Genomic DNA, 13,625 nt, shown 5'->3' on the forward strand with positions numbered 1-13,625 from the left:
TGGAGTAGGGAATTTGGAGGGCAGGTCGATTTCAGCAAGGGAAATGTGATAGGCTGTTTTTGATGCCCTACAACTCTGGGTAAGGTTATTTTCTAGTGTAATCAGCTACTCTTGGTTTTTTTTATCTCATGCTCTTTATTTTTTGATTATGCAGCTCCCATTGGATGTTAACACTGATTAATGAAGACAAGAACATTGTTTATATCATGGACTCGCTTCCAAAACAAAAATTGGACCGAGAATGGATGAATGTTGTGGACACGTAAATGGCTATTTCCTTCTTAAATGAGTCAAGCTACATAATATGAAATCTGATTCATTTGTGACTAACTTAATGTTATCTTATTTGTGACTTAATGGAAGCATCTTGATGTATGTATTGCATTTATTACTTAAGTTTTTGGCCGAAATGGTTTGTCATGCTGATTAGGACCACGATTGCATAATAATTAACTATTTGTTTGTGGTTTTTGTGTGTGTGTAGTGTCCAAAAAAACCAGGTGATGTGGAATGTGGGTATTATGTGATGTGGTACATGAAAGAGATCATTGAGGATCCAAACCTGGCATTTGAGTCAAAGGTACGTATTCAATTGACTCGTGTGTTCTGTTGGACCAGATTTTAGGGGTTTAGTTGCATTTGATAATGCAATTGGTGAAATTGACTCTGCAGCGTGGCTTCCTATATTTCAGTAGTTCTTGCATGTACTAGCTATCTCATTGCTTGCTAATTAATTTGAATTTGACTATCTCAGTTGGTGAATTTGACTGATTTGCAGGGGCCCTTTATTAGTATTAAGGGCAAATTACACAAAAGTACCTCAATTAACCACCCTATATCACTTGAGTACCTCAGTTAAAAAAAGTTGCTCTCAGGTACCTCAATTACTGATTTTGCACACCCAGATACCTCCGTCAGTTTTTCCGTCTGGGAGGCGTTAATTGCCTACGTGGATCTGACCTGGGCCACGCGGGACGCAAACCTGGCACTGACGCGGCGACCCCAGATTGGTTCCCGCCCAAATTAGCCCAGTCAGCATCTTCCCTCCAAAAACTGAGCTGCCACGTCACTTAAAATAATAATAAAATAATAAAACGTTTAAAAACAAAACAATTAAACCTGAGTTTTAAAAATCAAATAACATATAAACAAAACAATTAAACGTTTCAGATTTCAGAAATTCTAGAAGCTTATCCCAACTACACAGACCTTCGATCTCCCACCAGGCCACCACCATTGTTGTCCTCCTGAGATCTATTCACCAGAAAAGTGAGATCGAAACACCAGAAAAGCCATACCCTCCCGACACTAGAACAAGACATTGAAGAAAAGCGATGGGTTGGAAGTTTCGCCCTCACGATGTGTTGGAAATGCCCATCTATGGTAAGTTGCTCATTTGAATCTCTTGAATTCCTAGTTTTTCCGTCTTTAAGGCTTTATATTTCTTTGTTTAGGCCTTTATATAAGCTTTAGGCGCGTAGATTCTTTGTCTTGCTTTTAGGGTTTTGGGTGGGTACGGTGGGTTTGGACTTTGTGTAGATTCTTCTCTGGGCATGTGGGAATTGTCGCGTGCTTTGTCTGGTAGTGTGTTATTTTATAGGGAAGTGCTTTGTTGAGTCATAAAGCAAGTAGTGTTGTGTTGACTGGTAGGTGGTCTAAATGAATAACAGTTGCATTCGACTGTGGTATTTGTCCTCTGTTGCTTTACTTTATGCATTTAAATAGTGACTTAAAAATTCAGAATGCATTCGTCAGTCAATTGTTGATTGCATATTGGCTTTTTTTTTTTTGCACAGACAATCCTGAAAAATTCTCCATTCGACTGCACCATGGTGGGGAATTAACACACGCAGAGTATAAGGGTGGCAAAATACAATGGGTTGATAACTGCAATAAACAATACATGTGCTTCAAATATATAGATAAAATGGCAGAAAAGTTGGGTTATGGAAAAAGTTTCATCTTCTACTACTACAAGTACCCTGAATGGGAATATGATGAGGGTTCACCTGATGATGATCAGACTAGGTTTACAAGGTTTGTGGAGGAAGAATGTGAGATGGAAGGCAATCCTTCTCAACCTACAGAGCCACAACCTACAGAGCCATAACCTAATGCTGCTCCAGGATCCACAGATCATGCTACCACCAGTCAGGCTCCTTCAAGTTCAGTACCAAATTTAGATTTGGATGTAGGAGAGATTGATGATCATGAGGAGGGATACAGGACAGAGGAGCTAGAGAGTATCCATGGTAGTGATGATGAGGATGCACCAACCAGAAGGTATCCTGCATTCAATCCTGACACTGACCTAGCTGACCCTCAGTTCATTTGTGGCCAAACTTATAGAGATGCTGTGTTGTTTAGGGCAGCCATCAAGCAATATTCAATCAAGAATGGTTTTGGTAAAATTCACTTCACTCGAAATTCAACATTGAAGCTTAATGTCAGGTGTGCAAAAGGTTGTCCTTGGAAGATCCATGTGGGGAAGATGTACAAATATCCTACTTTGCAAATCAAGAAGATCTACAAGCATCATGAGTGCCAGAGGATCCATGAGAACAGGAATATTCTTGCTGAATGGATATGTGACAAGTACTTAGATAGGATCAGGAACACCCCAGAATGGTCCACTGACTCATTCCAGCAGACTGTTTCATCTGAGTGGAATGTCAAGGTGACAAGAATGCTAGCTTACAGGGCATTGAGGAGGGCAAAACATATCATTGAAGGCACACATGCTGAGCAGTACAGGAGACTATGGGATTACTGTGCAGAGGTTAGGAGGACAAACCCTGGGACCACTACACAGGTTGAAATGGATGAAGGGAGGTTTCTGAGATGTTATATGTGCTTAGGTGCATGTAAGGAGGGTTTTAAGAAAGCTTGCAGACCAATAGTGGGGCTTGATGGTTGCCACTTAAAAGATCCATATGGAGGGCAACTGCTTGTGGCTGTTGGTGTGGATGGTAATGAAGAAACCTGGGTCATAGCTTACGCAGCTGTGGAAATAGAGAACAAGGACAGCTGGTCTTGGTTTATTGAGTTACTTGCTAATGATCTAGACATTGTCAACTCCCACCACTGGACTTTTATCACTGACCAGCAAAAGGGTTTGTTGCCAGCCATACAGGACATATTACCCAATAGTCAACAAAGATTTTGTGTTAGGCACTTGTACACAAATTTCAACAAAGAGCATAAGGGTCAGGCCCTGAAGGATGCTTTGTGGAAAAGTGCCAGGGCCACTTGCATTCCACATTTCAATACTGCTATGGATGAAGTAAGACAACTTTCTGATGCTGCATATGTCTGGTTAAAGCAAAGGCCTGCTGAGCACTGGAGCAGATCACACTTTCAATGTGGGCCACACTGTGATATGCTGCTTAACAACATATGTGAGTCTTTCAATTCTGTGATATTGAAAGCCAGAGGGAAGCCAATCCTCACCATGTTTGAGATGGTAAGAACTATGCTAATGAAGAGGATCCAAGTTAGGAGGGACAAAATGCTCCGATGGAACAAACCTATTTGTCCCAAGGTTGTGAAAAAAGTGGAGGACAACAAGGATGCATGCAGGGGATGTGTGATAACATGGAATGGAGATAGGAGCTACCAAGTGGATGCTGGGAGGGGTCAGATCTTTGTTGTGAATTTGGAAGATCGGACATGTGCATGTAGAAAATTCCAACTGACTGGGATCCCTTGTTTGCATGCAGTGGCAGTCATGAATCATATGCATATGAATCATTATGACTATGTGGCCTCATGCTACAGCAAGGAGAAATACTTGGAGGCTTACAGATGCCTCATCAATCCAGTCAATGGTATGAGTTTGTGGGAGCGAACAAGGAAGACTCCACCATAACCTCCCCAATACAATAGACAACCTGGAAGACCAAAAATGAAGAGGAAGAGGGGTGCAAATGAGCCACTGCAGCCTCTGGCTGACATGACTGCACTAGGCAGGGAAGAGCAAATCACAGTCAAATGCTCCATTTGCCATCAAACTGGCCATAATGCCAGGACTTGTCACAGGCATTTGCCAAGGAGAAGAAGTGCAGCACCAACCACTGTTAGAGGAGGGCGCTCTCAAACTAGACAAAATGGAGGGGCAAGTACATCTACAACGAGCCAGAGGAGAGGAGGAAGAGCACATGTAATATTCAAAATGATCATGGTGTGAATTTTATAGAACATTTGCATACCTATAGACTGATTTGTTTTGTACTTTGCAGACCAACAGCGGTGCTAGGGGAAGAAGAGGTTCTCATGCTGCTCAACTATCTCAGTCATCCCAGTCCAACACTCAAGGAGCACCCCCAGCCTCCCAAAACACTCAGTGAAGCAGGTTGCCTTTATGGCAAGAATGAACAATGGGTTGTATTGACATTTTGCTTTTTTTTTTTGGTGGAAAATATGGTTTGTTTTGTGTTTTGGAATTACAGATGAAGCTAGGCTATTTAAGTGATTTTGTAATACATGTGAAGTTAGGGACTTTGGAGCCTTTCAACAGATTTTGTGCAGGTGGGAATATCTTTTTTGGACATAATGGTGAACAAGTAGACAAGGTTATTGAAGTTAGTATTGCACAGATTGACACATGCAGGGTTTTTTGTGTAACAAGTAGACAAGGTTTTTTGTATTGCACAGTGAACAAGTAGACAAGGTTTTTGTGTAATTGACATTATCTAAGCGAATGCAGGGTTTTTTGTGGTATTCCTTATGAGCCTCTTTTTGTTTTTTGCCATGACTTATGAGCCTTATTTACATTTTAAAGTCCAATTTTACATGGTATTATCAAACCATACACCCACCCTGGGAGAAGGTGTGAGAATTCTAATAGGGGATTTTTTAAACCATGTTATGTATAATAGTGTGTTTGCCATCACCACAATGAAGCTATAAAAGGAACCTCAAAATAAACCATTTAAATTGCAATTGCATTGCATTGCATTAAAGCCATAAACCATTTCATAAAAGGCATAAACCATTTCAAAATAAACCATTTGCATTGCATAAAGGCAGAAACAAGTCCAAAAAAACCACAAAATATCTGGCCATGGTTAACCTAAAAACCTAAACCCTAAACCCTTAACTGCTGGCATATACCCACAACATCATAACGCCTGAAGCCAACAACAAAGTGAAAAACAGCTTGTTCTTCCTTCCCAGTATCTTTAGGCATAAACGAGTCCAAAAAAACCGCCAAATTTCTGGCCATGGTTAACCCAAAAACCTAAACACCCACCTAACCCCTTAACTGCTAGCATATACCCATAACATCAAAACACCTGAAGCCAACAGCAAAGTGAAAAGCAATTTGTTCTTCCTTCTCACTATCTTAAGCTCGTCCTCAGCCATCGTCGCCTTCCTAAGCAACCCCGGTATAATCACCCTCGAGCGTTCACACATCGGGGGGTCCACCCATTCCCAGAATTGGCAGCCTCCTCGCTGTACATTGCAAAAAATTGTCAAGTTTCAAAAAACAAAATTACCTATTATCTTTATTCAAGAACAAGACAGGCATACCCCATAACTGGCACACCGGACAAATCTCCTCCCAGGGTTTAGATCAGTCCAAGAACTGAAGAGTACAGCTCTTCGCCCACAAATGCAAGATACCGAATCCATTGGAGAGAAGGGTGAACTGGAACAGAGGATACCCAGAGAAGATTCCTCGAATCTAGAAGATGAAGCCCAATAATGCAAGGTTTTTCTCTTCAATAGTTCTCTCCAATAACCCTAAGTCCTAATCTTCGCGTTTTTCCAAGAACTGATCAGGAAGAAGAGAAAATAAGACTATAACGACAAGCTCTGTTTTGTTTTTAAACGTTTTATTATTTTATTATTATTTTAAGTGACGTGGCAGCTCAGTTTTTGGAGGGAAGATGCTGACTGGGCTAATTTGGGCGGGAACCAATCTGGGGTCGCCGCGTCAGTGCCAGGTTTGCGTCCCGCGTGGCCCAGGTCAGATCCACGTAGGCAATTAACGCCTCCCAGACGGAAAAACTGACGGAGGTATCTGGGTGTGCAAAATCAGTAATTGAGGTACCTGAGAGCAACTTTTTTTAACTGAGGTACTCAAGTGATATAGGGTGGTTAATTGAGGTACTTTTGTGTAATTTGCCCTAGTATTAATTTTAACTCAAATTGTGACTTTGCTTAATTGGTATTAGAATTATGATGGTCAATTACCAAGAAGGGGCCCTTTATTAATTAGTATTAGAATTCATATATGAATTACCTACTCAAATTAATTGTGACTTTGCTTTCGCAGGCCCTGTTTGGATTGTTTTTAGCTTGCATATTTTGATTAACTTATAACATATATGTTAGTATAATTTATTTAATTGTCATTACAGTGCACTAAAGAGAATACCAAACGATCCGGTTACAGCCAAGAGCAGATTGATGAGGTTCGGGTTGAGTGGGGGGAATTTGTGAACTTGAATTATGTTTAGACATGTATGTTGGTATTTGGTCCCTTGATATTTTGTTGATATTTTGTTTAGATCAATATAGCTAGCTAGAGCTACAATGCCATTATTTTGTTAAGGAATATTGCAAATTTGTTGATGAAGGGTTGCTGCTTCTGGTATTTGGATGAGATGCTACTGCCATGCCATTTTTTTGTAAAGGAATAATTGGTTTAGATCCCAAGTGCTGCTGCCATGCCTATATTTTGTAAATTGTGGCAGATTTTTGAATACTAAGTGCTTGAAAAGAAGAAATAGGGTAGCTTAAGTAGATGTACTGCTAGCTAGCTAGCTAGTTTAAATTGTGTACTCCCTTTTTGGGTGAATTTGATTAAGTACTTTCATTTTGACATTGTATGGATGATACATTTATGAGAGGAAGATATTTTTAACTTGCAAGCCACTTGTTATTGTGAAATTGAAAACAATTGGGTTTTTGAGATTACCAGCAGGTTTTATCTTGGGTACTCTAGTACCATTATCAATTATATCAATTGTCCAGAAATTAAACTGATGTATACAACACTTCGTATATCACTTTTTTTTTAGGAAAATATTAATGATATCAGTTCATTCAAATAACTGTAATTTTAGCGATATTACATATCATAATTTCAAACAATACTGATACCATAGAAAATTTTCGTATCAGTTCTTTATCTAAACTCATGTCTAATCATATGAATTACGATGTATATATTTGAAAATACTTGACTTACTATATCGAAACATATTACAAAACTGATGTATAATATAGTCATTCATATCAGTTACAAAATAATGTTCGATGACCTATATATCTAACATATGTGTTTCACTTACTTGGGTCTTCGAAAATGATGTTAACTGATGTATTTGGTCCATCATTAATATTAGATAAAAAAATAAATACAATATTTAAACGTATATTAGGCATCAATTTATAACTGATGTCTAAAAAGGTACATTAGATATCACCCCTGGAGACCTCGGTTGAAATGTACATTATACATCATTTGAGAACTGAGGTATATCGACTGTTTTTCTACCGGTAGAGATTTAGAATCTTTTAAATTGAATCTTATTAAATTTTATTTATAGAAAACGTGAATTGAACCTATCTCTTAAATTGTGGAATTTATGATCTTAATTGTCATCGCATATAATTAGGAATAATGGCTAAGGGTGTAGATAATTGAAAATAGAGAAAATGTTTTAAAAAAGACTAAAACTTTGACCCATGTATCAATTCAGGATGCATATATATTATAGGTTGTTTCAGTATACTCCATTAACTTTAATTTTGAAACTAATTAGCCCAGTCCATTAGTCTAGTTACATTCTTTGTCCAAAAAACAGCCACATATATGAGGTGGTTTGACTTCTATGAACTTGTATTACAAATAAATGACGAATTTACTCCTGATTTAAAAAAAAAAATTTCTCCTAATTTCTTTGAACAATTCTATCCTCCCAAAATCCAAGATAATCAACAATGCAATTAAGGGTTTTTTTTTTTTTTTTTTTTGTAATAAAACAAACTGTCGTCTATGAGATTTGAACTCATGTTCTACTTTGACAGAGAATAGTGGGTGTCATCCACCAGACCCAATGGTCATTAGCTAATTAAGGTATTTTGAGATGGAAATCTGAAAATGACCAGACCCAATATCTTGATCTTGATCAGGTTTGTAGCTTTCAACCATAGAGGATTTTGCTATCTACCTTCTCTTTTGAAGTTCTTCTTTATTATTCTCATTTTGCAATGTAGTCTCATGTTTGAAACCGTTAACTTTTTAGATAACCTTTTATATCTGTGCAAAAAACAACTAAATCGAAAATCGTTTAGTCATAAAACTTTTATCAAATAAACAGATGGTGAATCTAATTGTTAACAAAATTGTCGGTTTATTTGATAATAGTTAAATAACCAAACGATTTTCGATTTGGTTGATTTTTTGTAAATATGAATTCTAAAGGGCAATTTAAAAATTAAACGATTCTGATCATAAAATTACACTGCAGAATGAAAATAATAAAGAAAATTGATCGGAAGAAAACGTAGAAAAAAGAAGTTAAATAGCATTTCTCCCGAATATTTATCTGCCATTGAACTTTACAACAACATCAGAATCAAGAACAAAGAACCCAACAAGACTCCTTACACAGAAGAATAAGAAAAGGTAGGGAATGAGTATTATTAATTGGGAAATTTTTTTCAAAAATAACTTAAACTTGGACCCTTATATCAATTCAGGATATGAAATATGAGTTGTACCAATTTGCGTATACAGTGACCCTTAGATCAAGTGAGGCACATTCCTGAATCCAGTGATTCCAAAAGAAAACCAAGAGAAAAAGTGAGGCACATAACGCTGAATTTTGTGAAGTTAAATATTGCAAGGCAAGATCTAGCATATCATCAAATGTGTAATAGGCCCTGAGAACTAGGAGATTTGGGTGCCTAATCTTCCTAAGTGCTGCAGCTTCAGTTTCAAACTCCTTCTGACCTCAACCTCTTCACTGCTACTTGATTGCCTTCCTCTAATGTTGCCTTATATGCTGTCCCATATGTACTCTTACCGGCCCATTATCTCCGCAGTGGCACATAAAGGGTCAAAGTGAACAAGCGCGCTTTCCACCCGTTTCACCACCGGATTGGACTACAGTGCCTGCAGGAACTGCCTTGTCAGTGCTCCCAGCCGCAGCCTGCTTGGTGTTACCATTCTTTCCTTTTGAAGCAGACCTTTTCCTGATCAAACAGACAAGCAAAAAGCAGCAGAGTACAAGTAGAACTGCTAGGAGGGCACCTGCAGCTATGAGAACTATGTCCTTTGTACTTTCCAATGTTCAACACCAACAGTTTCTTCTTCTTAAAGGAAGAAGCTTCTATTTCATGGTCCCTTCCCCCACTTGCTTTCTCTGGGCACCCAAGTCAGTCAAGTGGAGTTCCATCCCCATCTCCTTCCGTCCCAAATTTTTATAAGCACTTTCTTTAACACTTAATTAAGTGCAAATAGAAGCTCAACCAGTGGCATTGATAAACTGAGTTGAAGCTAGCTAGCTAGGAGCGAAATTTCACACCGTCTTCCACTCTTCCAGTTGCTTTCTTTTGGATTCGTCACCTTGGTCAGTCAATAAAGCAGTCTCCTTATGCCAAGCCCTGGCCTACTATGCCAGTCCCTTTTTCTTCTGTCCCCTGCTTTCAGACAGACAGGCAAAAGACTTCAAAGTCATGCCAACGAAAGTCTCTTGGACGTATTTTACACATCCACTACTCTGCACTTTCCCTCAGCGTCTCTAATATCCAAAGTCAAAGATCCATTTCTTCCTATTCTCGATTAATGATCACTGTCTGTCTTAATTGGAACCCCAGAGCACGCCAATAGTCAGTCAACACTCAATGAAAAAGGTCTACTTATAAACACTGTTTGTCAAGTCGTTTCGTCCTAGTTTACACGTCCAAGTCCCATCATCAATGTAGATTGTAGCTTCGTTCCATTTTCCTGGTTGCATTGGGAGAGACTTCAAAGTCAAGGCAAAGAGTACAAATCTCATGGAGGCCTTCCCCACCAGGTTAAAAAGCCACCAGACCCATCAGCACTCCTTCACTTTCCCTCAGCATCTCCACAAGATTATCCAAAATGAAAACTTTGCTTTTTTACTTGTTCCTATTCTTCATCACTGCAGTTCACAGCCAGTGTCTTGAAAACCAGCAAACATCATTGCTCCACTTGAAACAAAGCCTTACATTCGATACTTCTTTTTCCTCCAAGCTTATATCCTGGAATTCAAGTACCGACTGTTGTTCTTGGCTTGGTGTTACTTGCACCAATGGGCAAGTTGTCGGCCTTGACCTTAGTGACGAATCTATCTCCAGTGGAATTGACAATTCGAGCCGTCTCTTCGATCTTCAACATCTTCAAAGTCTAAATTTGTCCTATAACGACTTCAATGGCTCTCAAATTCCATCTGCCATGGGAAAGCTTATGAATTTGAGGTATCTAAATTTATCCTATGCAGAATTTTCCGGGCAAATTCCTATTGAGATTTCACGCTTGACAAGGTTGGTTATCCTTGATCTTTCTAGAAATTATGCCTACTATTCTGATAACGTCCTGCTTGTTCTGAGAATTCCGAAGTTAAGCATGCTTATTCAGAATCTCACAAGGCTTGAAGAGTTATATCTTGATCTTGTAGATATTTCAGCACAGGGGACTCACTGGTGCCAATCCATATCATCTTCACTGCCAAACCTGAGGGTGTTGAGCTTGTCCTTTTGTGGTCTTTCAAGCCCCATCCATCAGTCCCTTGCAAAGCTTCACTCACTATCTGAGATTCGATTGGATTGGATCAATATCTCTGCTCCGTTTCCAGGATTCTTTGCCAATTTCTCAAACTTGACTTCCTTGAGTCTCATTTCATGCGGGTTGTACGGATCCGTTCCCAAAGAGATCTTCCAGATATCTACTCTACAAACCATTGACCTCTCAATGAATGAACAACTTGAGGGTTCCTTACCAGAATTTCCAAAGAATGGATCTCTTCGATCTTTGAATCTACAGTGGACAAAGTTTTCAGGGTTATTGCCGGACTCTATTGGCAACCTCAAAATGTTGTCTACAATATACGTTTCAAGTTGCAATTTCAGTGGATCAATCCCAAGGTCAATGGCAAACCTTACACAATTGGTTTCTTTGGACTTATCATCGAACAGGTTTAAAGGTTCAGTTCCGTTGTTCTCTATGGCCAAGAATCTAACCTCTATAGATCTCTCTGACAATGATCTAACATTCCCAATAAATTTGATTCACTGGGAAAACCTTACGAAGCTGGACGCTCTCTACTTGGGAAACAATTTACTCGATGGGAGTATTCCGCTGTCTCTATTTTCTCTTCCATTGCTGGGACACCTAGATCTTTCCCACAATCAATTCGCTGGTCAACTCCCGGAATTTTCTAATGTCTCTTCGTCCATGTTGGAACATATTGATTTGAGTAGCAACAATTTGGAAGGCCCAGTACCCATCTCAATCTCGAATTTCCAAAGCCTTCATTATCTTTCACTTTCTTCAAACAATTTCAGTGTCTCACTTCCCCTTAATGGTCTTCGGCAGCAAAGTAATCTTTCCTTTCTTGATCTTTCATACAATAACTTGTGGAATAATTACAATGGCATCAATTCTTCTTCATTTTCCTTCTTTCCTGAGGTTCAAACATTGCAATTGGCTTCTGGAAACTTGAGAACATTCCCTGATTTCTTGAGAAATCTATCCGTATTAAGACGATTGGACCTTTCAGAAAACCTGATTGATGGCAAGATACCAAATTGGATTTGGAGGCTCAATTCTCTTAGAAGGCTAAATCTTGGTTGTAACTCCTTGGTAAGTCTAGAAGATCCTTTATTCAATATTTCTAATTCTTCTCTAAGATTGCTTGACCTTCATTCTAACCAGCTTCAGGGACAAATCCCTATTTTCCCACGAGGTGCCGGATATTTGGACTACTCAAGCAATAATTTCAACTTTAGTATGAATTTGGCTGACTTTGAGCTAATCTCCCCTGTTTTCATGTCTCTTTCGAGCAATAACCTCCATGGGATCATTCCAACATCAGTGTGCACTCTAGACTCTCTTGTGGTACTTGATTTGTCCAATAATTCTCTGACTGGCACGATTCCCCCGTGCTTGACTGCAATGCCCGGCCTTGGAGTACTTGAGTTAAGGAGAAACAGTCTTGCTGGGACTATTTCTGATAACTTTCCTGAAGATTGTGGTTTAAGAACTCTAGACCTTAGTGAAAATCAGTTACAAGGTCAATTTCCAGAATCTCTAGCCAACTGCACAAATTTAGAGGTTTTAAATCTTGGAAACAATCAGATAACAGACACCTTTCCATGCTTGTTGAAGAATATATCCTCCTTGCGTGTCCTTTCTTTGCGGTCCAATAAATTTTATGGAGGCATTGGATGTCCCGAGACCAATGCCACCTGGCCAAAGCTTCAAATCATAGACCTAGCCCACAACAACTTCAGTGGTGAAATACCTGGAAGAGCTTTGACATCCTGGCGGGCAATGATGGCTAACAAAGATGATGCCCCATCAGAGCTCAAACATCTTGTCTTTGAAGGCTTTCCCGGTGGATTCGGCCCTACATACCGGATTTATTATCAGGATGCAATAATAGTTACCAACAAAGGTAGAGAGATGGAGCTAGTAAAGATTCTAACCGTCTTCACGTCAATGGACTTCTCGTGGAACAAATTCAACGGACCAATACCAAAGGAAATGGGAGAACTCACAGCACTCCATGCTCTCAACTTGTCCAGTAATACTCTTACTGGTGAAATACCATCTTCATTTGGTAATTTGCATCAACTTGAGTCCTTAGACCTCTCAAACAACAAGCTGGGCGGGCAAATTCCCGGAGAGTTTGCAAAACTCAGTTTTCTTTCTTGCTTGAATCTCTCAAATAATCAATTGGTCGGCAGGATCCCAACCAGTACTCAGTTTTCAACATTTAACAAAACTTCCTTCCAAGGTAACAAAGGATTATGGGGCCCTCCTTTGACGGCAGATGAAAGACCAGGGTCGTCACCACCACCGTCAAATGGAAGCCATCCAGATTCTGGACATGGTGAGATTGATTGGGATGTTCTAAGTGTTGAAATTGGAGTCATATTTGGGTTTGGAATTGCCATTGCGTCACTTGTGTTTTGCAGGAGATGGAGGATATGGTATTACAGAGCTATGTATAACATGCTTCTCAAGATATTCCCTCAACTGGAACAAAGAATTGGTAATCACAGAAGACATGTTCACATAAATCAAAGGTGGTGATTATGAAGAGAAATGCTTATGCTGCTGGTCTTCTTCATGCTTGGGGCTCACCCTGCCGTTCTTTATTTCAATATATCCAAGAATTAAAAAATCAAAAATTGTGCTTCTGCTGTCACTTTTGTTTGGCCTAGCTTGTTTTGGCTTTCATTTTAGTTCTTTGCATTTGTGGTTTCCATGTTTATTTGTATTGTTCTGTTTGTTTGATATCATGAACGTTTACTCTGTTTTGGCCTTGATTTTGAACTCTTTGCCCTGTTTGCGTGGTCACGCCTTGTTTGTATTAGGAGTTTGGTGCATAACGTAGGCCAAGAGTCCAAAAGCTTTGGAC

At 39.3% G+C, this 13,625-nt stretch overlaps 2 protein-coding genes across 2 annotated transcripts; both read left to right on the forward strand.

The window, feature by feature from the left end:
- The first annotated feature begins 1,927 nt into the window (after nt 1-1,927).
- LOC147291823 (uncharacterized) lies at nt 1,928-4,346 on the forward strand. The gene is made up of 4 exons (XM_086236037.1): nt 1,928-2,054; nt 2,136-3,827; nt 3,970-4,118; nt 4,239-4,346. Exons 1-4 carry the CDS (start codon nt 1,928-1,930, stop codon nt 4,344-4,346), a joined length of 2,076 nt encoding a protein of 691 aa, XP_086092163.1.
- Nucleotides 4,347-9,984: 5,638 nt separating this feature from the next.
- Nucleotides 9,985-13,522, forward strand: LOC147291824 (receptor-like protein 41). The gene has a single exon (XM_086235535.1). The coding sequence runs from the start codon at nt 10,103-10,105 to the stop codon at nt 13,295-13,297; it is 3,195 nt and encodes a 1,064-aa protein (XP_086091661.1). The 5' UTR covers nt 9,985-10,102; the 3' UTR covers nt 13,298-13,522.
- Nucleotides 13,523-13,625: the final 103 nt, after the last annotated feature.

The sequence above is a fragment of the Dryas octopetala genome, chromosome 3 (assembly GCF_963921425.1).
Source record: "Dryas octopetala chromosome 3, drDryOcto1.1, whole genome shotgun sequence".
Taxonomy (NCBI): Eukaryota; Viridiplantae; Streptophyta; class Magnoliopsida; order Rosales; family Rosaceae; genus Dryas; species Dryas octopetala.

Coding starts and splice junctions, on each gene's coding strand:
- LOC147291824 (XM_086235535.1), top strand. CDS start 10,103: ATGAAAACTTTGCTTTTTTACTTGTTCCTATTCTTCATCACTGCAGTT.
- LOC147291823 (XM_086236037.1), top strand. CDS start 1,928: ATGGCAGAAAAGTTGGGTTATGGAAAAAGTTTCATCTTCTACTACTAC. Junction 2,055..2,135: donor AAGGTTTGTGGAGGAAGAAT/GTGAGATGGAAG, acceptor CAGGATCCACAG/ATCATGCTACCACCAGTCAG. Junction 4,119..4,238: donor TAGACAAAATGGAGGGGCAA/GTACATCTACAA, acceptor TGTACTTTGCAG/ACCAACAGCGGTGCTAGGGG.